Below are 24,359 nucleotides of genomic sequence, written 5' to 3'. Positions count from 1 at the left end.
GATGTTTCCATCACTGAGCGCTGAGCGTTGGGTGCCGATAAGTGAAGTAAACAAGTACCGAAATGAAAATCAGTTTCAGCGTGTGAAATCAATACTCAACCCCTCCAGCCACACGGGCTCTGGCCTCATGCGCGCCCCAACCAGGCCCGCGCACGGCTCAAACCAGCTTCGAATAGAAAAAGGGGGCGGGCCGACCTGACGGCTTTGCTTCTTCCCCACCACCCCGTCAACTTGTTCGTGCAATACGCTACACCACAATTTTTGCCGCCCATCCTTCCGATTGAGGCTCATAAAGTCTTCGTCGGGGTTTTATAAAGACTCTTCCCTCACCGCACGATCTGTCAAGACTCCATAATCGACTCGTTTCGTATGGGTTTGGTACGCCTCGATCTAGACTTCCAACTGAAGGCCTAGGAGTCGATCAGGATTCTTCGTCGGACAGCCCTTACAAGTCGTGGCGGTCTCATGTACAATTTTCCGGACTATGCTGGTAAGGATCGTAGCAGCCTTATTAGCACTCATCATCACTACAATGGGCAAGCGCCTTGATGTCGTTGACCCACAGATCATTGGGCTCCGAAACTCGGTCCTGGCTCTACCTGAACGGTACCACTACTATATCGACGAAAACGACCAGCTTACCTTTGTGCCAGTAGAAGCTAGGCCAACAGACGTACAAGGGAAAGACCGCGCTATCCTGGACCTCTTTATTGAACATAAGGTCTCAGCTTCAGTCTCGATCACTGGACACGGCGAGCATGATACCACTTTTGATAAGTCACATCCGGTAGACGATCTTGGGATCCACGGTGAAAAGGTTTATATTTGCACCTCACCCCCCTCGACACCTAAAACTTCGGGGCTCAGAGGTGGCTCACGGGTAACTCGACGATCCTCCGATGCCATATTCAGCACATTGTTGTTCGAAGATACGTCTACCTGCAGTGGGAGTAACGAATTGGAACATGACTATGCAGACGGCAACTGCAGAAACGCTATCATCAACAAGCCTTTCAAAAGTGTAAGCGCTCAGGAAACGACAAACAGATTTGGTTTCACCTTTACACAGTGGCCACACCACAATTGTCAGAAAGGTGACTCGCACGATTTCATTGTTGCTCCCGGTGGGTATGTCTGTGCCGGGTATCCGACATATTCCTACACCGGGCATTAAACATAGTTTTCAAACCGCAATTCTGCCCAAGAGTTATGACAAAGACTCGGCACTTTTGGGTTAGGGTTAGGGTTAGGGTAATTGTTCGTGTTGGATTCCTTTGTGCCGTATCGGCTCGCATTGGGTCGATATTGTGATACTGGAGGCCTGGGTGCTGGGCTAGGCCAATTATCGCGTTGGGTATCGGCAGATTGACTTTCCGATGTACAGGGAGGCGCGGGGAGGGGGGCCGAGTCCCAGACCCGCAGGTTTCTCAGTCGTTTTCACAGGGTAGGACGCACCAGACTCAGCCGGTTTGCATCTTTCTTTAGTGCCACACCATCTCACAGTCACTACATGTTGATATCAGTTCCTTAACAATAAACCGCGTCCTACCAATCCCAGCGTGTGAGACACACGAGTATTCACCCAATTCAACAGTTTCCGTATCAGGCGAAGAGGAGCCACTGCGACATTTCGTTTCTAGATCACGCAGGAAGGCAGCAACACATCTCTTGTGGGCAAGCATATGCTGACTCGGACTCGGTACTACCCATGTCCAAGCTTGGTTCGATCCATGGCCAGCAACAGCGAGCTGCCGGTTGACACATGGTTGTCCGAGTTCAGCAGCAAGATGAACTCTGTATTGCCCTTGCTACAGAGCATGTCTCGGATCGCTTGGCAGATTTTGTACGACTGGTCGAGCCCGTCGCTCCACTATGAAGGATCCTAGCGACACAGTGTCGCTGGGACGATTCCAAATTGTCTACAGTGCGCGAAGTTGCTTCCAGTTCATCGCTTGGAATTTCGGCCTGCAACGAAGACGTGCAAGCAACTTCAGAGGTGATGCAACTACCACATTATGATCTACAACTTAACATGTCTCATTGTGTATTGTGTCGGACATTGAATCTCAATTTCTAGAAGTAGCATAGCTCGCCATGTAATCCTTTGGCCTGGGCAATGAACTACACCTGCCGTAACCTGTTCCGTTCTGTTGAAGTTTGTGCCAAGCGTATCATTTTTACCAGCGTGCGAACCCCCAGAACCTGCGCCATGCACGACAAGTAATGTTAGGTTAGACACGGTGCAGAAGTGAAACTGTGCCCCTCCTGCAACAACACTTTCGGTTCGTTTCGGGTCTTCACACCAAATCCATCGCTTGTCGGGATAACAATTATGATACAAGAAGTTCACTTAAATCAGCAGGTATCCCAAGATTTGCACTCGCTCTCTGGCAATCTACTGTAGACCGTCTGCTGTGATGTTCGGTTTTCGGAGTGCAACAAAGCTTTTTGAATCTTATGCAGGGTCTGTCCTCTTCAGGGTCCACTCTGTTCTGGAAAACTTTGACGGTCCATTTTTTTCTACTTTTCAATCTCCCTCGGTGTGCTAGCCCCCTTCAAAGTGACCAGAAGCCAATGAAAGGGTGCAGCGCATGGTCAAGTCAGATTCTCAGTCTGAGGAGACTGTGTCTGTAAGGATTCATGCAATCAATCTCACTTCTTCCACGGTCACAAAGGAGTTTGACATTCGTCCAAGCAGACAAAGGCTGGGGGCCATGCACAAACACGCGCCATGCAATTTTTATTGATATTATCATTCTTGTAAACCCCTTTAGCCTAGAGTATATTTGGGGTTCTGACCGCAACACAGCTAAAAGGGCCACAATCACTCCGGAAAGCTGCATTCTTTGTCGCACCTGATCACACTTGTTTTCCAACTTCACTTCCTTTTTGCCGGATCGCACCGATCCTTCAGTGGAAGTCCTATGGACGTAGACCCCGTCAGACAAAACGTCCACAAACGAGTGTCCATGCAAGGAACACAACTAGCCGAACTCGCGTAGATAGCAAACGCAAGTGTGTCTAGCGGAGCCCCTCCACTGGGATATCTGCTTGCGGCGTTGTCTAGTTTCCTGGTGCGGTGCGGCTACTACAGCTGGTGCAGCAGAATGTCAGTGACAGATCCATTGGTGCTTCTTCAGTGCAACTGCATTGAGGGCTACCTGTCCCCAAGTGCACGCCACCAGACCATAACCTTTCCTCAACTTGTTCTGTGTCTCGTTCACCTGCATGCGCCCTGCGGGTTTGATCAATACTGAATCTAGTAGATTGTATAGACTTGAAAGCATTCTGATTTTACTCATGCACTAGTCGCAATCCGGTGACCATATGGCCTCACGATCATAATACCGAAATTTCCGTTGAAGTTCTTTCAGAAAGAGAGAAAAACACAAATAGGTTTGTATTTAGGCTACCCGATTCACATAACCGAAGGCGCTCCCACAGCAATAAGATTGTTTCAGCGAAAGCTCTTTTTACAACCGTGTAGCTGGCCTGTGAGTTTATAAAGAGATCTCGCACCATGTCCCCGGTGTATGAATCTCCCTGTGCCGTGCTCCTTCAGCTCCGTCACTCAACTCACTCACCATGGCACAAATTAGCTGTCCAAGTCTGCCAGTTCAGCTATGCAGCACCCAACATCACCAATCACATCCGCAAGGCACACAGTGGTGAGCAGTTCAGTCAGGATGCAGCAGCAGCGGTGGGTCTGGTTGCCTGTAGCTGCGGTCAGGTGGTGTTGAATGTCATCGCTCTGAAGCGGCCCCAGGGGATCAGAAAATGCCAGAGCGGACAGAGTCAGTCAGTTGTGGCTCAGCGTTGCGGTCCAGCCAGAGACAGAGACAGAGCCACCGTCACCGAGGCCGCTGGACCCTGAACTGCACTTGGCTAGGATATCTGCCAGACGCGTCGCCTGGCCCAATGCCTAAAATTCAGGAAATTCCAACCGGCACTGACGTGACAGCAGACCGCTTCTCGACACTCACAGCAGTTCACTAACGGAGCTGCACAGTCAGAGGATGGAGACATGCTCACCTTTCTCCCTCCATCAGCAGAGCCTGACCCAGCACCGCTTCGGCCAGACACGGACACAACTCAGGACATTGATGACATGCCAGAGGATGGCATTGTAGTGTTGCTGCCCACTGTAACAGAGGGAGAAAGCAGCAGTAGTCCAGCAATGCTGATGGATATGGCAGTACCGGAGCCTCCAGCACGGGTCCCATTCCTGACCTGTCACCTGTATGTGACTGGGAGACCGAGCTGGCCAGAGACGTAGACTGTGACTTCATCTCAATTTAGCGCAAAAAAAAGGGATGCCAGCATTGCACCTCGCAAGCCCATTGATGAGAATTTTTGAACTGATTTACTACGCATTTATCCTTCTGGTACAATTTTGTCTTTGATTGGGAGCGCACCTGACTTCAAAGACCTTGACGCGTTCAAGGACTGGGTTGTCACAGGGTTCGCTAAGGGTAGCCAGATTGGCGATTGGTAGTCACTATCGCCTGGCTCGAACGAGATCGGCGGTTAGGCGCCGTTGGCTAGGGAAAGCGAGATCGGCGATAAGTGGGTCTTATCGCGTTGGGTCGTGGGAAACAGGCGGTAAACGCACCGTAACGCCTGGTTCGCGTTCAGCTTGGATTCCGCGGGTCGGACGACAGCGACCGCACTCTGGACTCTGGACACTGTTACGATGGCGTGGCAGTGTGCGCCGTCAGTCTCCTCACCGGTTGAAGTTGGGACAAGGATGGTAGGGTTAACGAACAATGGCGACTGCTAGCCGCACGAGTAGAAGCATGGTGTAGGTGTCACCTGTCTTCTCGTTCCTTTCTGCGGTAAGAGTGCAAGGCACGACAGGTTACAATATCGCTGGATGGTCCAAATACAATTCAGCAGATGCACGGTACTGAAAAGCTGCAGGAAGCTAAAGCCTCCTTGGTCGGCACTGGTCCGTCGGTATCAGTCTGCCGAATCCACGATTTCGCTTCACCGGAGGAAAATTAGACGATTGATTTCCGAAGCTAATCCAAATTTTGCATGCGACAGCCTTAGAACCCTAGCCGAGGGAACAGCTTCTGCAGACAGGGCACCCGGAAATGAAGTCGGAAGACGCCGAACCAAATGTGTTTGAAATTGCACCTCACAGGTATTTTGGCGCGAGAAAAGAGCTGAGAAAATCACCTCCACGTCCAAATCTTTCATAACTGGGTACATAGAAACGCGTGAGCACGCTACACGGACCCGCTGCGGGATCACGAGCTTCGATGCATGGAATTTGATCAACATGACCGCTGCTGTGATTCTTAGTGCTGCGGTGAGTCACATGACATTATTGGACCGCTTCCAGCGCGTACAACGGCAGGCAAAGCTGAGCGCCAAAAATGTTTGCTCCAACACGGCTGATGCTCTTTGGGTCTCAGGCAGAGGTACAAGTTTGGATTGGCCTTGCTCAGGGAAGCAGCGGTGTCATTGGAAGAGCGCACGGTGCAAGGCTGGAATCGGTTAACAATGCACGCCAGACTAGGCCAAACCTATCAGGTCAAGTTCAGAGCCGAGCAGGCTTGACCTTCCAGAGTCAGCTCGCAAAACTCAAATTTGCAGCTGTGAACAATCTCTGGTCAACTGCATTGCAACTGCAGCGTCCAATTTGCTTTCCTGGTCATCAACGAGTGGCGGAGTCGATGATTATAATAATGATGTTTAAATAATTCAGTGCTCCAAGCAATCATCCTCGCATTCCTTCTTGTTGCACGCCTTCGTCGGAAATTGCCCTTTCCAGACGCTCACTGTAAATGCTGCTCCTACATAGAATTGGCTTATCTAGCCGCTTTTATGCATTTTGCCATGATATTTTCACACGCCTCGATGCTCTGCATCCGTCGGAAGGTACTCTTCCGTGAGCCTGGAGTCATGCTGGTGACATCCAAGACCAGGGCACAGCATTTTCGTTAGCCGGTGATTTGCATTTTGGGTCGATATTTGGCGCGCAGGCAAGGCCGTGCGTAGTCCAGATTCGCAAAAACGCATCGTTTTACTCACGGATGAACAGGCCTTTCAGCCCATCGATTAGAGGTGGGTGGGTAGCCCTTGATCCTGTCGATCCAAGTCAAAGGGGCTAGACTTCGTCAAGCGAAGGTCGTACGCGCTGCAAAGTTGTCCGATAGCCGTCAAAGAACCCAACCAGACCAGACTGAATGGCTCTTTTTGTATTCGGCCGTCGGTAATGTATTGATCGAGGGCGGCAGCTTGTCTGGTCACCTGTTGTCTCTCACAGCCTGACTCTGTGGCGACCAAAGACCGGACACCTACCTGATCTACCGTACTCGGCGTCCAGCTGGATGCCGTAACTTCCTTATCCCGCATGTACGATTCCCAATCGCCTATATACAGCTGGCCAGAATCGCTCGAGCAAAGGGCGTTGTTCCAATTTCAGGCGCCCGAAGCCGTATCCCCGCATTCTGTCGTCGCAACACCCTGCGCTCTGGATCTGCCGTTGCGTGGGCGGAAGTTGTTTGTGGCAATCGAGAAGATGGTGGAGGCAATGTGGGCAGTCGAGACAGGTTCGAAGCGCCTTTCTGTGAGCCGTCATGTCTGTCTATGCACGGCCCTGTGACGCGGCGAGGCGTCTGAACCTGTAGTATTGTGCCGACAAATGCGTCTGAGCTCGGATGACGCACTCTAGAATCACGATTCATGTGATTCACGATTGGAACGGGCTGACATAGCTCGTTGACGTGGTAGCAGCGTTACGCACCTCTGGCGTTACGCGTCCTTTTGACAGAGTCGCGCTCAGCTAGCTCTTGAGACGCAGCAGAAAAGGCTGAGGTTAAGTAGTTAGTTCGCATGAAACGTAGCTTCACAAACATGTCTACGGTTAGGTTTTGAGGGCAAGAGCCGGTTGTTCGTAGCAGACTCTGTCTTGCTGTTTGTCGTCTCAAACTTGACTTTCCTTTTGGACTCCCTCCGTCTGGATCTGCCTCACCATACTTTCGACGAGACTGGAACCAGATTATCGTGCTGAATTTCGAATGGCGGGTGCATGATCCGAGCTCCAGCCATGCGAGGCTGCCTTTGCCAAAAGGACGCATAAGGTGCCTGCTGCTCTCGACATGGGCGGCGTCGTAAACGATGCTCGGACAGCTTTCTCCGACTGTGCTTCAGTAAGGATGCTGAAGTTGCAGCGACAGAAGCGTCATCTTCTGCTGGAAAGGGTCACAGATTGCGTAGCATGCAGTGCCTTCTTGTCACGAAACCACCACAGTTCTCTCAAGGACCCTTGCGCAAATATCATCTGTCTCGATGCAACACGAACGAGCCTTTCTTAACACCTTCACTCCCAATGCTCATAGCTGGTGCCCTTTGAGCTGGATCACGACCCACCCTTACTCCCCTATTCTCCCAAGACCCCATCCTATCTAGGCTATTCTCCACATCGCTTCGCCCAGTGACAGTTGAGAGCCTTATCGAACGCGAAGGTAACAATGGCCGCGTGCAACGACGGCGTATTCACGCCCGTCTCCGATTGCCGCTTCTTTGGCTTTACCGTCACCTTCTCCAACGCCATCTTTGCTATTTTGCCCTCGAGCATCGCCATCGTGATTCTCCCGGCTAGGCTCTTCCATATTCGCAATAAGCCAGACATTCCCACTGCTTCGATCCAGCCTCAGCTCTCGCTCTTGCGATCGTGCGCACCCCACTCCGACTCTATCAGTCTCTTCAGCGCTTTTATCTATGCCGCCAATGCTCTACTCAACCTGGTGCATGTCGCCAATCTGGCGGTTCCCTCCAATCGACCCCTTCGACATGCGATAGACGACCGCACTGGCATGTCCGGCGTAGTGCTATCTCTCCTCGTGTCGCTGCTTGTCGTTCCTCTCTCGGTGGCCGAACGAAGAAAGACCCGAGGCGGCAACATAGTGCTTCCTCTTTCTCTCTTCTCGTCTCTCCTCTTCATCGCATACCGCATTCGCACCTTCAACGCAATCCCAGCCATCCGACACTCTTCCTTCTTCTGCATCTAAGTAGTCGCCTTCACCTGCCAGGCCACGATGCTCACCGTCGAAATCGCAAAGGGCATCCGCAGCATCGATCTAAACTGAACATACGAGTCGCGCGCCAACTTCTTCTCCCGCCTCTTCTTCCTCTGGGTCTTTCCTCTTTTGTGGAACGGGTTCCTCAAGCTCCTCGAATTGCAAGATATCGACTCGCTCAAGCCTGAGTTCTATAGACGCGCTCTTGCGAGCCGCTTCATCACCAGCTGGTCAGGCATTTCCGCAGCGGCGACCGAGCAGGACGGCAAGCAAGACAGCGAGGCGGTAAGCGAGTCTGCGATTCGAGGCGATATCCAGTTTGAAGCGGTGACCGTCTCGTATTCAGCCGATCTTGAGCCTGCAGTGAAGGAGCTAAGCTTCAACCTTGTCGCCGGTCAACGACTAGGTCTGGTGGGGCGATCGGGATCGGACAAGAGCACGACGCTTCTTGCGCTGTTCTGTATGATCGAGATGCTAAACAGATCAATTCTTATCGATGGCCAAGACATTACAAGCATTCCTGTGCGCAAGCTACGCTCCCAGATGAGGATTGGTCCGCAAAACGCTCTGATCCTCGCTGCTACGATCCGCGAGAATCTCGACCCAGAGGATATTTGAGTCGAGGACGAATTGTGGGACGCGCTGCGCAAGTGCCATCTGGCCAAATTTGTGAACAAGCAAGAGAACAAGCTGGACGAGATGCTTCTGACCGTTTGTCCCTGACCTGTTGAAAGGCCTGCCCGACCAAGACAACGGCTTTCGTGCCCAACGCTTTGCTGTCTTCCGCGCTGCTAGCGCTCTTCACGGATAGTTCTGTTAAGCTTGAGCTACAGGGCGAAGTGTAAGCTCGCGATTGCAAGATCCTTTAACACCAAGAAACGCCATTCACGATTGTACATTTTTGCTGAGACGACATGAATAAATTATCACGATGATCTTTGTCGAGCCTAGTACGGGAAATCACGAATTGGGCTGGGTGGAACTGAATCGTCAACGTCGGGACATCGATAGACGAAGCGGCCAAAGGGTTCGTTGTCTGGAGTAAGACCAAGCTGGTTGTGATATGAGATTCACCAATGCGACTTACATGCACAAACGCGAGTGCGTTAAGGGACTAGTTCGCGTTTGCTCGCAACTTCTTCCCCGCCCATGATGAGCACAGGTACCTGTTCGCTTTGGATGCCTGTAACGAGGATGATGATGGATTCGTAGCTCACGTCGCCTCTTTGGAGGCGGCCCAGTATTTGAGTCAGGGACGGCGTTGCGTTGTCGTCGGGCGGAAAGCGGTTCTTCACTGTGGTCCCACCGGAAAGATTTTTTACGGTCAGTATGACTTTCTTGTCCCAAGCCGACATTCTTGCAAAGCTGGAATTTCGAGCCCGACAGGCTAAATTGACGAGCAAGGCAGCCACGGCGAGGAGTCAGATTGGGGATGATGGTGGCAAGTATTTTTATGCTAAAATGCAATCAGGCTTAACTATTCACACAGTAAACAGGCACGGCGGCGTTAGTGAAACTTAGTCGTGATTGAACCTAGTCAAGCTGGACCACAAAACCAGCGTCGCGAAACTACTGTGTGTCTCAGCCTGAAGACGCGCTGAGCGGTTCGTTCAAGGTGCTTACGCCATGCCCCTAATTATTATCAACTTCTATACAGTCTCCATAGTGTCATCGGATCCAAGTTGTCCCTTCCACCATCTCTCTCCCCCTTCGAGTCAGTCCGAAGAGCAAGACCATCCCCCCTCCCCTGGACGTCACATGGACTCTTCTCTTCAAAGAAACCTCAGTGGATCATACAAGTTGGTTGTACAACCACTGGGTCAATACTCGCGCATTTAGTTGTCCAAGTTGATCAGCGTCATCACTTGGCAGGACCTCGTTGTCGCCTTCAGTCTATTGCTTGTCTCTGGCTCTCTCTTCCTTTACCTTTGCGAGCGAACGAGTCGTCTTCGTTCAACTTCGATCACCCTGGCCTTCTGGTTAGTTGAATCTGCAGTCGTTCTATCCGTCCGACACTACCTTGGACTATCAGAAAAATGAGGATTAGTGCGCAATTGTCCGCGCTCGCCATTTCATTGACGTCCATTGCATGTTCGACTGGAGGCTGGGCGCCGTGCCTCATTGACTGTACGACGAGCATCTTCACCATTGTACTCCAAGGCGCGTTCCCTGGAGGCGATGAGCTTGTGCGCCTCAACGGGCGTGACGTCTCTACAACACCGTGCGGTCCACAATACAACTGCCCAAGAGGCATACAAACTCGAGATTACAACGACGTTTTGGCGGTCAGGGCAGACCACGACACCTCGTTCGATACTTTCGCACGCAACGGCACCAAGCTCGGACGTCTCCTGTTCACCGCTCACCAAATGGCAGAATACGGCATTTTACTGCGCAACCACACTGGTCACGATGTGATTGCTACCAAACAGGGGTCCAACAATTACACCATCTCGTCGTTCAGTTGGGCAGGATCTGGACCGCCTGATTTGGAGCGCGGTATCGCCAAGCGCGATCACTACTTTTCCGGCTCTTACAACCTGCAATTTGGCGACAGTTTCAACCAAAGTATCGTACGCCGCAGCTCCTCCTCGGCAGGTTGGGATCTGGCCAACCAGTTCACCTATGACATATTCCAATACAGCCCGGGCCCCAGTTACTCGGCTCAAATCTACACCAACGATAGCAAGCTCATCACTCAGGGCCAGCTTGCTTTCCAATTTTGAACGCTGGCTGGTCACTCTCAAGCCAAACTTGGTATTGATTGTCGCCGTCGATATCGGTAACAAGAGCCAGCCCAATCAACCTAAGGAAGTAGGCGTCATAGCGAGATGCATCCATGCCGGAATTGACTCTGTGCACAAATTCCAATGCGATTGATTGAGTGAGGCAGGTTGATCTAGGAATGGACAAATTTGAGCTCGAGTTGGCTATCGGTCTCTGAATCGAAATGGACCAGGCGGGATCAGGGTAGTGAGGTACTTCGAGATACAGAATGGTCGAGGAGAATGTAGATCAAGGTTCGGCTCGGAAGCCCAAGGCTCAGTCCGGAAATAAGTCAAACCGGCTTTCCCAATCACGCAAGTTCGAAGTTCAGCATAACTTGTTTCTCCAGACTGTCGCCCGCATCGCACAACGCTCGTGGCACAGCGTTAACACTCCCGGCGCTTTCGACCAGCGCAGCGCATCAAGAACACTCGTTTGAATAGCGTTAGACCTTACGACTAGCAGAAGCAGCTGCAGTTGTCTCAGCAACATGTCAATCTTCCTGTAAGAGGAGTATTCAGGGTGCGCGCATTGACACTTGCCAAGGCAGGTGCTCGTCACAATTGAAAACTTCTCCTGTATGGGTAAGATTGCAAGTGGCGGCGAAAGTTGCCCCAATCACTTAAACTATCAAGGCATGGAGGGCTAGCAGGTAAAAGCCGACCATGTATCAAGCTCTTACGGATATGGGCTTGGACCGGCTTAGACATTTCTGAACGGCGTGCATCGGCCACGTTCACTTTTCACGAAGCAGCATATTGTAGCACAAACCTCGCTTGTCGCTCATGCTCTGTGATATCTCTATTCGGTCTGGTAGCATCGCGACTGAACACCAAGCTCCAAGCGACTTCACTGCCACTGCAGTAAGAGACGTTCTTGGTAAGCTTCTCGATCGAGAGGCTGAATACATGTTGGCAATAAAGAGGGTATACGAGGCATATGCACAGCTTGGCCGTTGTTTGCTCGTTGCATAGAATAGCGAAGGGACTACACCGTCGCCGGAAACAAAGGCTTTCCACCAAGCGAATTCGTAATCATCGAGAGAGCGATGGAGGGGTGATTACGACGGGGTGAGCTATCTTTCTCAGGTCTGTGTAAGCGCCTCGAGCGAGCGAGGAAGATCTTCCTGCTTTTGCGAGGAAGTGCTTGGCAGCGAGGCCTTGGCGATGCAATTGGTTGACAGAACCACTTTCCTAACTTTTAACATCTTGTTACAGTCGAACATCTTGAGCGGGGGGAAGAGGATGACACGGTGGCGAAACTGCCCGCAATCGATGACCTAATGACTCAAATCTGTCTCTCCACTATGCTAGGTCCTAGCTGCAGTGTCGCTGGGATAATTTTGCAAGTCGCTTGGGAATTCGGTCTGCAACTATTCGTGTGCGAATAATCCCAAGCACTGAAGGCGAATCACGAATGCTGGCTCGAAAAACTGGGCCTGTGGTTCGTCATCTGTGGAGCTCTAATTTGTTGGCCTTCACACTGAATACAGAAATTCATCCTAGTGAACAGTTGGGCAAGATTATAGGATGTGAGCTGTGTCTTTCGACCGTCTACGATTAGCGCTCCAGAATGAGAAGCCTGCAGCTGGGTTGCTTCTGGAATTTGGCTAGAGATCGAAGATCGTTGGCATTTGGGTCGATGTCCAACGAAATCCACCTGTTACTGACAGTACCTGTGAAGTGTTTGTGCGGTGCAAACGCAGGTTTCGTGATAGGAAAGTGGCGGTGTCCCCTCCACGTGTGCGAGATGTGCTTTCTTCCTTCGCATATCGAGATCAGCATTGACAAGCATAAGAGGGAAAAGTCCCCGGAAGTGTGCCATCGATGCCGCTCACGGCCGTTGCTGTTAGGACGCGTGGAACCTCGGTGCAGCTTCGGAGATACCAGAGGTAGTTGAGTAGACGGTTCAATGGTGTAAAAGAGCGAGAGAGAGAGAGAGCGCGTCTTGGTGAAGCATGATGAAGTAGAGGTAGCAAATTTTGCGATGTATCACAGGTGTCAGTGAGGAACCGTGGCAGGCCTGAGCTGAGAGCTCTAGCTGTGTGGGAGAGGTCCATACGGTAGACAAACGCTTTTTCCACCTGGCAGCCCCGAACTTTCTGGGTCTACTTCATTTGCATTTCAATCTATGGTAAAAATTGTCAGAGCAAGGGCGACTCCAAAGCGATTCTCGAATCAAATGAATGTTGAACACTGTCGCTCTTCCGATCCCCCTAGGCGACGGATACCATACAAAGGCTCAGAACACGGATGTGTGTAATTTCAGGGGCACGAATCCGCTCACGCTCGGTATCAAAGATCACAAAGTAATGTGCGCGCATGGCACACACGCTCACACTGACGCGGAATTGGAATAGGTAAGCGCAGTCTAATATTGTAGCAGAGCCGTCGGATTACTTAACCCATTAACTCACGACTTACTGCCAAAGAACATTCGGTGTGTTAATGATCTTGGCATTGTTTTTTCATACAATACTGTAATCCTCTAGAGTTGCAAAGTCATGAGTTGGTATTGCTACGCGGCAATTCAGTTGGTGGAGAGAGATGGAGATCTTGAATCGCGTAATTAAAACGCGTGCAGGTCGCGCGTTGACAAGGTGCCGAGATCATATGCAGGGTCCTCTTCGGGGTTCACTCTGTCCAGACCAGAAAAGTCCCATACACGGCCATTTTTCTGTCTTACTTAAGAAGTTTCTAGCCCAAAAGACTGCATGACGGCCCTGCGACTGCAGACAAGTGCGTCGTATTGGGCCTCTTCAGGACGGCATGTAACTTAATAAGAAAAAATGTCGATCTTTTTGTGTGCGCGATCAGTCGCGGTGTCACAAGCTTGAATGTTAGCACGCGGCATTATTGCTTATAGCGACGGTAAACAGGGTTTAGAGACATCGTAGGTCATATGGTCATACTAGTGAGAGAATAGAACTGAGTATTTTGGTTCCTTTGCGCCTCCCCTGCGGACCACGTAACGAACTATCCGGGGGTTAGGGCTCTGGCCCACCTCCTCGCCTTCGGGCATCAGAGATCCGTAAGATTGATAAGCCGATGCCCTTCGCGGTAACCTGCCTGATGCGAGCCGATACGTCGTTCACGCCTCCAACCACAGCAACAAATATCGTGATTAGAGAACACATGAAGAACAGTAGTCCACGCTGCGTGCACCGTGCACACACGAGACCTTGCTTTTAGCGTCAGGGCAGAAGAACTCGCTAAGGCTGTGGTGTGCGTTGTATTTGCCGATCGAACAAGCTCAAAAGCCGGGTAAACTTCGTGCTGAGCACCTTGCTTGTCCTCCTGCGTTCGAGAGACATACCGCGGCAATGACAAAGGAAAGATGCGAGCTTGTGCTCTTCGAAGGTATCAAAGCGCAGACAACAGATGGATGTTCCCACAAGCAATCAGGCTGACCCGCGAGGAGGAAAGGCCGTTGGAAGAGACCTTGAAACTTTGCGGCGTCAAGCAGAAGCCACGGACAGAATCCAATGTGGTTGAAGCAAGCATTCACCGATGCGGATGCTTCGATGCGATGAAGTTAGCTCCCCGCCTCACGTTGAAACCCTGTTTGCGGGTACCCAAAGCGACACGTCTTGACAATGCTCGATCCACACTGATGAACCACAAGGAAAAGATGTAAAAAGACTCTTCGGTGTCACTTCGTCTTTTGCATGTAGTGTCGGCGAAAGGAAGAACTCGCAATGGAAAAACGAAACATGTGGAATTTGTGCAAGTGGCATGTTGGCACTGAACCAAAAATAGGAGGTTCATGGCCTTCAAAGTAAGGTGTCAACACCGGTGTCTCCTGTCACGGTCTTGGCCTGCATTTCCCTCAGTTAGGGTGCCTCCAAGTTCAAAATAGTTTCAACGAGAAAACAAAACGGCGCAAGATCAGCAGATACGCGTTCGGAACACATTGAGCGGTATGTGGCCTGCCAGCACCCGCTCGCATAATAATTATTAATAAAGAAATTGAGCATAGTGAAAGAAGGGTTAGGTTCTAAATGCTATCCGCCGAAGATGAAACAAAAAGAAAAACAGAAAGGATAGAGCGAGGAAGGTAGGAGCTGTTATGGTGTTACGGAGGTAAAGGGTGGTCGTTCGAAGCAATGAGGGGAGAACTGAGAGCAGCAGCACAGTGGAAGTCCATGATGGGAACTAGACAAGAAGTAGCTAACGAAGCCACAGCGGGAAGCAACTAGAATGATGCCTCCAAGCAGGCCCAGCTGCATCTCATCGTGAGGATCAAGACCCGCTCAAGCGCATTTGAAGGTAGCTCCAACGCCCTTGATGCCAAAGTTGCCAAGCAGGTTGGTGATCTGGGTCGGGAAGAAGCCAAGGACAGCATTACCGGCATCGCAGAAGAATTCCTCCAGCGTTGCACCCGTTGTCTTAGGGTCAATAAACGCTTTCAGTTCCTGGTAAGCACCGTCCGTGGTGGGAGTAGGGATGAAAGCGCCCTTACCCACACTCCAGCCAGGAATCGTCGGCTTGGCCAGGTCGATAATGCCCGCCCAAGCAACGATCTCGGGTGTCGAGAACGGTACAATCCTCTTGGACCAGCCCTTGGGGAATCGTTCCTGAAGGAACCAGCTCTTGATCATGGCCTCGTCGAACTTGACAAACGATCCACGAAGCACCTCGTGTACGAATCCACTCTCGGAATAGGCAACAAGCATTCGCCAGGGGTTAAAGTCAAAGACCGGGTTGTTCTTGCGGCTCCAATCCCAAGCTCGGTAGCGCGAGTTGGCGAGCGACCAAATGTCAACGTTTCCCTTTCCGTACGTGTTGGTCTCGCTGATGAACTGCGCGACTCGCTTGGGATCGGCGTCCCAGCTGTTGCCAAAGTAGTTGTCGTCACGAGTCACCGAAGCATCGCCCTCGAGGATACCGTGGTGGCTTAGTCCGCTGCCCAATCCGTATCGGTCGCCGATCGACAGCTTCATCTGGAGCAGGTCACCCAAGCCAACGAATGAGATAGCGACAAGGATTGCAGAAAGATCCGGGCTCAGGTTGAGTGCTTGGAACGTACCGACCATCAGCTGGATGGGGTTAACGATACCGTTGCGAGGAATGTAGCCGTGGTTGGCAATCGTGTTGAGACCAGGGCAAGGTCCACGTTTGGCGCCCCTTGGAGGAGCCTGCCAAGGGTGGTACTTGTCTTCACCCGGAGGCAAAAGTCCGAGATCTCGTCGCACGCCAAAAGACTTGTAGATGCTATCGGGCGTAATATCAGTGATCTTGGCCTTGAGCAGGTCTCCTGCATCGGGGAAAGTGATGTTGCTGTTCAGCTCGGCCACCTTGCTCTTCAGGTCATTGATCATGCCCTGAATCTTGAGGGGGTTGGCCGAAATCAGTCGCTTTTCAAAGTGCGAAGGCTCACCGTTGGGTCCGGGAGTCATCATGGCGCCGAAGTTGGGCAGAGCCAGGGTAGGCGCTGCCATAAAGGCTGCTGAGAGCAGCAAAGGGAGGTTGAAGGACAGCTTCATCTTGCCCAACGTATTAAGCCGCAAGGTACGGGTTTGGAGGGTTAAAATAGGGGTCTTGAAACAGAAGAGAGACGAGGTACGATGGAAACTGATGGATGAGAAGGAGATGAGCGATTCGGTAACAAGGTTGTGCTTCTTATATACATTCCTGTTTCGATGAGAATCCTCTCGAGAAGGGATCAGTTTGGAGCAAAAATAGGAGTGGTCTCGTTGCAAAGGCGGGATCAGTCTAGCAACAGGACTTGCAGAGCTTTGACAGTCGTATGCAGTCTGCTACACAATCAATCAAGGTTCTTGCCAGCCCCTTGATGCTGAGCGTGCTGACCATTGATCACACTTTCGATACGTAGACCAGTTGTACAAGAGACTCGATGCGATCAGCAATGGGTATGTGTAAAAGGTTGTTCGAGCCTAGACCGCAAGCATCCTTGCGATCGAGTTTTTACGCTGCAAGTGGGCGCTATGCCCGCAAACGCCAAGCTCAGACTGGGCGCAGGTCAGGCCCCGCCTGCCATTTCCAAACAGGACAGTGGCTTTTGATCCTAATAGCAAGCCGAAGTACCCGAAGGCTGCCCGACGGCAGATCAGACAGGGTCTGCGATCTTCAGCTTCAGCAGCCAATCATTAGCTTCATGCAAAGACATATCGGCGATGCGGCAGAAACTATCGTGGGCATGTGTTTGTTTGTCATTGAGCGTCGGTGCACCCCACGCATCAAACAAGTTCTAGGCACAAGACTCTAGATTCGATCTCAATAAGTTTGTTTGTGTTTGGTCCGGATGTGTTCTTGTTGCCCATCTGAGACACCGTTCTCGGCGTAATAAATGTGATTGCTAATCGACTATCGACTTGTTTTGATTGATGAGCCGTGCTGCATGTCTTTTGACTCTCGATTCTGGACAGCTGATAATTCGAGATCTTATTCACTTTTGTTTATTCGGATGTTTGGTCTAACGCCTACGGGGCGCCGTCGTCGCGAAAACCGGGAACGCCCCATGGGAACTCATGCTAAGGTAGCGGATCGACTGGAAATGCCAAAGATGGGGCCGAATTGACACCGAGCCGACAGTCTCGTATCAGTATTCAAATTTTTATAATACTAATAATAACAATAGAAATAAAAATCCCGCACGACTACAAACCTACAGTAATTGTGAATATTTAGCCCACCCAAATTCGCGATTATAGCAGTCTCCGCCTTCACCGCAGATCGCCGAAGTGACATACTGTACCTGACATGACATACGCATTTTGACCCTATACAACGCGATAAAGTGCAAAGTTTATTTAAGGAGACACACTCGGCACTCGGCGCTAGCAGCGCCCAATCGTGAATACATCAAGTACCATATTTAAACACTAGCCGGCCAATCCCGCTGACATTTCGAATGGTGTAAGAACGGTTCAATGACCACCGGCGACACTAACCACTTTTTTCATTTCATCCAATGAATCGCAGCACCGATTCGGCCATATTGGTTGCACTGACGTCTGGACTGTGTAAAATTTTGCACGCTTGATCCCCAAATAGTAGCCTGAAGGGGAGGCGGGGCTGCTTGGTTCTGAGCTGCGAAGGAAGCCTTTGTGGATCTTCCTCTCGCCATCGAGCAAAGTACCAGTCAATCGTAGTGTATGTTGACTATTCTCAAGGGGTATCTGTCTCAAGGGCTACTTTGTGCAGGACGAACTACAATCCTTGGGCTCGACTACTACGCCCTCCTATCACCTCTCACAACTCCTCTACGAGCTCGTCCGCTTTCGCTAGCCTGTTTTATCTTTCACAACCCTGAGCAGCCCTTCTTGCTCAAAGCATACTACTCGAATCGGTATTAGCTTCGAGTAAGTATCACGAAGTGGAAGAAAATAATCATGAATCCTTGCAACTCTTTGAGATTGATGAAGCGACCGGTGCAAGAGTTGAAGGGAATTTGTCAAGCAGGTATTTGTTTAATTTTCAATTTTTATTATTATTATTTTTATTTCTTCATACACCGACCCAAGCCGAAAGAGGCTTATGCGGGAGTCAAGAATTACGAATCGAAGATACAGGCGAAAAATAGATGATTCATATGAAGGGTAATGTACTGTACGTTTAAGCCGCCCCGGCCTAGTCATAATACATGAGTAGAGCAGGAGCTTCCGAAAAACGTCTCGGCCGATGAGCCGTGCTGCCTGGTATTGTTGTCTAAAGTAAGTTTGTCAGGATAAGCTGGATGGGGAAGTGGTGGATAGCGGGATGGTTACGTGCTGGGCGACAGTGTTGCTCCACGCGCAGGAAAGCGCGCTCTCAGGTACGTAGTCACCGCTAGAGCGAATTCTAGCTCGTTTAGAATCAATCGGTTTGAAGAATGTGATGTGCTGGTTGCGGGTCAGGTGGCCCGCCTGGCGGAAGAGCCCCTCGGGTCTTCTTTGGGGGCGTGTTAGGTTGCGGCAGAGAAGAAGATGGAGGCGGTCCTCCCGGGACCCGCAGCGATCACACTTGTCAGTCTTACCTGGGACCTTGCGCGCCTTGAGGTAAGAATATGTACCCGCATGACCGGTTCTAATTGGGGCCAGAATGGATACTTGATCCCGTTCGAGATGTTTACATAACTTGGCGGTTTCTCCCGATTGTAGTGTATTGATCGCCTTGAGCTCGGAACCGCGGAGGGATGATTTCCAAGTCTTATTTCCAGGCCTGAACTGTCTTCCGGTGGATAGCTAGCCGGACGCCAGCTTCCTCGCGGTGGTCTGCTGGGGCTTTGATCACATCATCAGGAGCGCTTTGGGCAAGGAAGTTTGCCCGTTCGTTCCCGAGGTTGTCACGATGGCCAGGGATCCAGACTACCGTGATGCGTCGGGACGCTGTCAGCTCTTGTATGCTGGAGATGTCGGGGTCACCACTGTGCCTAGCACCGATGCGAATGACTGCGTCGCGGTTGTTGCAAAAGATCATAGAGTCCGCGTTGGCGACACCGTGTTCGAGGGCTTTACGGATGGCAAGCAGTTCAGCGCAGTAGACCGTAGAGCCAGATCCGATGGCCGTGGTAAACTCCCACATCTTGGTGCTGGACTCAGCGAAGTACGCGTAAGCCGTAAGTTCGTCCTCAACGGAGCCATCAGTTTAGGCCCATCGAGAGGGTTCAGACCCGAACGATGCAAGGTAGATTGTTAAGAGCGAGGCCCAATCACTCTCGTTGAGCGTAGGAGAAGCCACAAGTGGTGCGGAGCTACGAGCAACTGATGCAGCATGATCCGCCCTGAGGCGACTCGGCCTTGTACATGCAAAACTCGATCTGAAGCTGTGTCGGGCAGAAGTAACTTGTACTACACTTGAAGCTGTCTCGAGCCCAAACCCACTCACGACTTTCAAAGCGGAAATTTGATCACGCGGACGGTGTTTGCCTCCAGTTCCCTCGGTATTTGTCGTTTCGCAAGTAAGTCCTGGAGGGTGTCAGGTTCACGAGAAGACGGTGAATTTGCTATCCCTGCCATGGAGTCGCTGCGCCCACTCACGCACTTTGATATGTCCCAACTACCGCGCCTTAAGCCACAAAGCGGCCAGCAAGGAAGCGAGGGTGGTGCAATCTACCACAATTGCTTTGCTTTCCCAGCTCGGACTCGTTAAAGTGGGACCGCTGATTCTACGCCCTGCTCTGGCGGCGGTGTAGGGTCGGAAAGGAGAGCAGGGGTCTAGGCTAGTAATCACCACGACAGTCATAAACCGAATGCATATTCGAATTTACCGCCGACGACCGCTCCGATCCGTGTTGGTCGAGATCTTCTCGCCATCCTGTCCTCCCTGGTGGACTTGTTCCTCTCGCAGCTCGTCTGGAACCTCGTTTTATTCCAGAGACGGCATCTCGCGCAAAGAGATGGAATAGACCCAATCGACATGCCTGGAAAATTCAGCGGAGGAGCCAAATGCATGTATGTTGCTGTGCGCGAAAAGGTCAATGATTACTAATGCCATGCTGATAATCTTAGCCCTGACAAGCCTCGGGAATATACAAGACGGCAAGGATGAGGAACATGACGTTTCGACGGTGCGTTCAAGTTTCACAGCGCCCCACGCTCGCATTCTCGGAATCTTAACTACAGTGCTTTGTGCATATGTTACCCACCGTACGAGATCTACTCTGTCTTGAGCCACACTCTTTCCGATCGTACATTTCGTTGGAACCAGACCAATTTGACGACGTTGATATATTTCATTGACGTCCGATTCGCACAGAAGGTTGCACAAAGTCAGCGTCTGCTTGCGGTCTGCGTGAGCTGTTCGCAAGCAATCGTCGTAGCGTGCTTTACAATTGAACACGTAAAATCGGGTGCCCTGTTCGATTAAATATCAAGGCACTGTTTCGATGCAGCGATAAGCTTCGAGCCTTCCCACCACGTTAGCTTGGAAGCAGTTTAAGTGTGAGTGTGATTGTGGGTGGTAGTCGACTGTGGACGAATTGGAGGTCAGAACATCTTCTCGGGTTTCGGCCTGCGTATGGCGTGGCAAAGAAAAGGAAGAAAGCACAGCTCCTTTTGAGAAATTTTGGGGCATGCCGCGTCGAATCACGAAAGCGCCTTTCTTTGGGTTGTGGTGTGGTCGTGAGTGAACTGGGCTGGCGAAAGAAAGACCAACACTTACCAAGCAACGCCAACATCTCTGTTCTAATCAGTTCCTTACTCCATCGCATCGTCTCGAGAGGCCTGCGCTTCTAATCATTGTCTGCCCAACACAGCCTTTCAGCTGCCGTCTGGAGCGCAAAACACATCATGGAGCAGCAGCTAGCAGCTTGCCTCGAGGCAACGCTCTCACCGGATGCGGCTACCAGGACTCAGGCAGAGTCACAACTCGAATCGTTACGCTCTCCTCAGACCGATCCTACAGGACAGGCAGGCTTGGGTCTTGTCAAGGTGCTGCTTGACTCGAACACGCCCATACACATTCGACAGTCTGCTGGTCTCGCTCTACGCAAGTACATCACAGCACGTTGGTCGCCCTACTTTGATAATTTCGTCGGAAGCGCCCTCGATGTGACGGTCAAGCAGCAGATTCGTCAAATTCTGCTGGCGGGTCTCGCTGATCCCGTTCGCAAGATCCGCAACGCCACATCCTACGCCATTTCTACCATCGCTGGCCCCGATTATCCCGATGAATACCCCGATCTGCTCCCCTATATACAGCACCTCCTCCAACAACAAGAGCCCAATGGCTTGCATGGTGCCATGACCCTCCTCTCCGAGTTTGTTCGTGTCGAGATGGATGAGATTCAGCTCATTCAGGTAGCCAAAGAGATTCTTCCTGCATTGGAGCAAGTCCTAGCACAAGAGCAGCAACACAGTGCCTATGTGCGCGCTAGGTGCCTGCTCGTCTTCCGACAATGCCTCACGACCCTCTTTATGGTCAAGGAGTCGTATCCCGATGTGGTCAAGCAAGCATCGCAGGTCATGCTTCCACGTTGGCTTTCCATGATGCAGACGCTTCTAGCCACTGATGCAGCTCAAGAGCTTGCTTCGGATTTACAGCAGGGGTGGCCAACATTGGCGTTGCGCAACGAAATCTTCAAGACGCTCAAGGTCGCTGCCATGTTCCGTGCTCAGTTCAAATCATACCTGTACAGCTTCATTCAGTCGTCCATATCCAATCTCGCCTCACTTCTTCCCGTCTTCAAGCAGCTCTATTTATCCAGCACGTCTGGTATTGATGTACCCGCAACAGAAGAGGGGGAAGAAGATGTTTCTTGCGACTTGCCCTCCTTGGCTTGCTCTATCTTCGATTTTATCAATGAAGTGTCCCGAGGAGACCGCTCCCGCGATCTTTTTGTCCATGGTGGTACAGGGGGGCAGGGATGCGAGACTGAGGCCTTGAAACAGCTCATCAGTCTGCTCCTCGTCTTCATTGATATGACCGTCGACGACGAGGACAATTGGGCCAACGACGCAAACGCCTTCATCGCCGATGAAGATGACGAGACTCTCGCTTACAGCCTGCGCATTGCAGCTGCCGACTTGCTCGGTATGCTCATCGAGGACTTTCCGATTCCATCGCTTCGATCCATCGGACACCAGGTTCACCAACTCGTTGCACAGGCAAGCGCCGAGAAGGCTGCTGGCAACGAGAATTGGTGGAAGGCGCACGAAGGTGTACTGGCGGCCATCGGCAACAACGCAGACGCTATTGGCGAAATTATCGACACTCAGTCCGAAGGCAAAGTCGCACTTGGCCTCGAGTCCATCTTCTCCAACATTGTTTTACCCAACGTTGGCAATGATACACACCCTTTCCTGCAAGGGCGCTGCTTTGTTTTCGCATCCCAATTTGCGACCTCGCTCCCCTCCGAACTGGCCACTCAATTCCTTGACGCAGCTGTCAACGCGATCGACTCCGAAAGTGCTTCTCTGCCAGTCAAGATCTCAGCGGTCCGCACCATCAAGAACTTCTACCGACACTTGCCCTCAAACATTGTGGATCCTTACGCACCACGTATCGTGCAAAAACTTGGACCTCTTCTTACGCAGGCTTCCGACGACACGCTCATCCTCATTATCGAGACGTTACAAGCGGTAATTGTCAAAGAGACGGAAAGCGGCGACGTTACGACAGCGGCCCACGTAGAGCCCGACATCATTGGCGAGATTGTCCGCGCAGCTCTTCAAGTATGGGCACCAAATGCTCAAGATGTTTTTCTTCTCTCGGTGGTCTCGGACTTGCTTGAGTCGCTCGCCAGATCCAAGCAAACCGGCGTCTCCCAAGTCATCGTCCAGCAAAGCTTGCCATTTTTGTCCGCCGCCATCGGCTCAAGTCTGTCAGGCCAGCCAAGTTCGTCTGCAGATGACCAACCTTCCGCTGTTGTGGAAACTGCGATAGAGCTCGCCAAGAGTGTGCTCGACGGTGCCAACTCTGCTGCTCTTCGCGGCGCAGTCAACGTGCTCTGTCCGAATCTTTTCCAAGTACTTTCCACCAGCCAGGATCGTGATGTGCTGCAAAATGGTATCGAGTGTCTAACCGTGCTCGTCAAAAAATGCACTCAGGAGCTCGTTGATTGGAAGGAGCCTAAGGTGCAGACAGCATCGGTGGATCTTATGCTCCAGATCATTGCCAAGCTGCTCGTTCCTACCGACAACTTCGAGAGCGGCGGTCTTGCTGTAGGTGACCTTGTAGTGGCGCTTCTGAGAAAGGCACGCGATCAGATCGCGCACGTGCTGCCAGAACTGCTCAACGCTATGGCCCAACGTCTTGCAACAGCACAAACAGCCAGCTTTATACAGTCTCTCATTGTTCCTATTGCGTATCTTCTACACGACAACGATGAGCAGGCAAAGGAGGTCATGGATCTTCTCGAGTCGATGCAGGTGGCGCCTTCTGTGCAGAATCCGACTGCAGAGAGCGGCAACGGGCTTGAGGTGCTCTGCAAGAAATGGGTCGACAATGTCGAGACCTTGCAGGGTTTCTGGGCACAACGAGTGAGCGCGCTTGCGCTTGCCAAGGTTCTAGATAGTCGACGGCCTTTCCTCACCACGATCAACGTCCGAGGTGACATCCTCCCGGACAACTCGGGTATCATCCGGACTCGTTCACGCGCAAAGACGATGCCACACCAGTACACCAGTGTGCCGATGTTTGCCAAGATCGTCAAGGTACTTGTCAAGGAATGGAGTAGTGCTTCCAGATGCGGTAATCGGGGAGGTTTGAATGCAGGAGACCGAGCGCGTACACCCGAGACAGACGACGAAGACGGTGAGTGGGATGACGAGTACGAGCCGCACTCTGGAGGAAAGGACGACTTTGGCTTGCTCTCGGACATGCTGGGACCAGGTGGCTTGGATGCGTTGCAGGACGACGATGCTTTCGGGCTTGAAGACGACGAGGATCTCAAGTCTGACCCTGCCTACACGATCGACTTGAAGACCTGGCTGTCTCAATACCTGCAGCATCTTGCACAGACAGTCGGGCGTGCCTCTTTCGAGTCTCTTCTCGCACCTCACTTGAACGCAGAAGAATCGTCGATGCTCAACTCGATCCTTTAGTCCTGTAGTGAGCTTGCGAAAGCAATCGTATTCCACAAGCCTCTCTCTCTGTTTTCAACCTTGTTATTGCTGCAAGA

The 24,359-nt window shown here is 51.5% G+C and overlaps 7 protein-coding genes across 7 annotated transcripts; 6 read left to right on the top strand and 1 right to left on the bottom strand.

The window, feature by feature from the left end:
- Positions 1 to 484: 484 nt before the first annotated feature.
- On the top strand, positions 485 to 1,174 carry UMAG_11637 (uncharacterized protein; the record flags this gene model as incomplete). The annotated part of the gene is made up of 1 exon (XM_011388506.1): positions 485 to 1,174. The coding sequence occupies one exon, from the start codon at positions 485 to 487 to the stop codon at positions 1,172 to 1,174; it is 690 nt and encodes a 229-aa protein (XP_011386808.1).
- Positions 1,175 to 3,520: 2,346 nt separating this feature from the next.
- On the top strand, positions 3,521 to 3,874 carry UMAG_00825 (uncharacterized protein; the record flags this gene model as incomplete). The annotated part of the gene is made up of 1 exon (XM_011388286.1): positions 3,521 to 3,874. The coding sequence occupies one exon, from the start codon at positions 3,521 to 3,523 to the stop codon at positions 3,872 to 3,874; it is 354 nt and encodes a 117-aa protein (XP_011386588.1).
- A 3,607-nt stretch (positions 3,875 to 7,481) lies between these two features.
- Positions 7,482 to 8,021, top strand: UMAG_00824 (uncharacterized protein; the record flags this gene model as incomplete). The annotated part of the gene is made up of 1 exon (XM_011388285.1): positions 7,482 to 8,021. The coding sequence occupies one exon, from the start codon at positions 7,482 to 7,484 to the stop codon at positions 8,019 to 8,021; it is 540 nt and encodes a 179-aa protein (XP_011386587.1).
- Positions 8,022 to 10,066: 2,045 nt separating this feature from the next.
- UMAG_00823 (uncharacterized protein) lies at positions 10,067 to 10,756 on the top strand (the record flags this gene model as incomplete). The annotated part of the gene is made up of 1 exon (XM_011388284.1): positions 10,067 to 10,756. One exon carries the CDS (start codon positions 10,067 to 10,069, stop codon positions 10,754 to 10,756), a length of 690 nt encoding a protein of 229 aa, XP_011386586.1.
- A 4,292-nt stretch (positions 10,757 to 15,048) lies between these two features.
- Positions 15,049 to 16,281, bottom strand: UMAG_00822 (uncharacterized protein; the record flags this gene model as incomplete). Its single annotated transcript, XM_011388283.1, has 1 exon — positions 15,049 to 16,281. One exon carries the CDS (start codon positions 16,279 to 16,281, stop codon positions 15,049 to 15,051), a length of 1,233 nt encoding a protein of 410 aa, XP_011386585.1.
- A 383-nt stretch (positions 16,282 to 16,664) lies between these two features.
- Positions 16,665 to 17,024, top strand: UMAG_00821 (uncharacterized protein; the record flags this gene model as incomplete). The annotated part of the gene is made up of 1 exon (XM_011388282.1): positions 16,665 to 17,024. One exon carries the CDS (start codon positions 16,665 to 16,667, stop codon positions 17,022 to 17,024), a length of 360 nt encoding a protein of 119 aa, XP_011386584.1.
- Positions 17,025 to 21,027: 4,003 nt separating this feature from the next.
- UMAG_11634 (uncharacterized protein) lies at positions 21,028 to 24,282 on the top strand (the record flags this gene model as incomplete). The annotated part of the gene is made up of 1 exon (XM_011388505.1): positions 21,028 to 24,282. The coding sequence occupies one exon, from the start codon at positions 21,028 to 21,030 to the stop codon at positions 24,280 to 24,282; it is 3,255 nt and encodes a 1,084-aa protein (XP_011386807.1).
- Between the last annotated feature and the right edge of the window lie 77 nt (positions 24,283 to 24,359).

Source organism: Mycosarcoma maydis, chromosome 1 (genome assembly GCF_000328475.2).
Source record: "Mycosarcoma maydis chromosome 1, whole genome shotgun sequence".
Taxonomy (NCBI): Eukaryota; Fungi; Basidiomycota; class Ustilaginomycetes; order Ustilaginales; genus Mycosarcoma; species Mycosarcoma maydis.
Note: the sequence above shows the minus strand (reverse complement) of the source record. Positions and strands in the feature narration are given on the sequence as shown.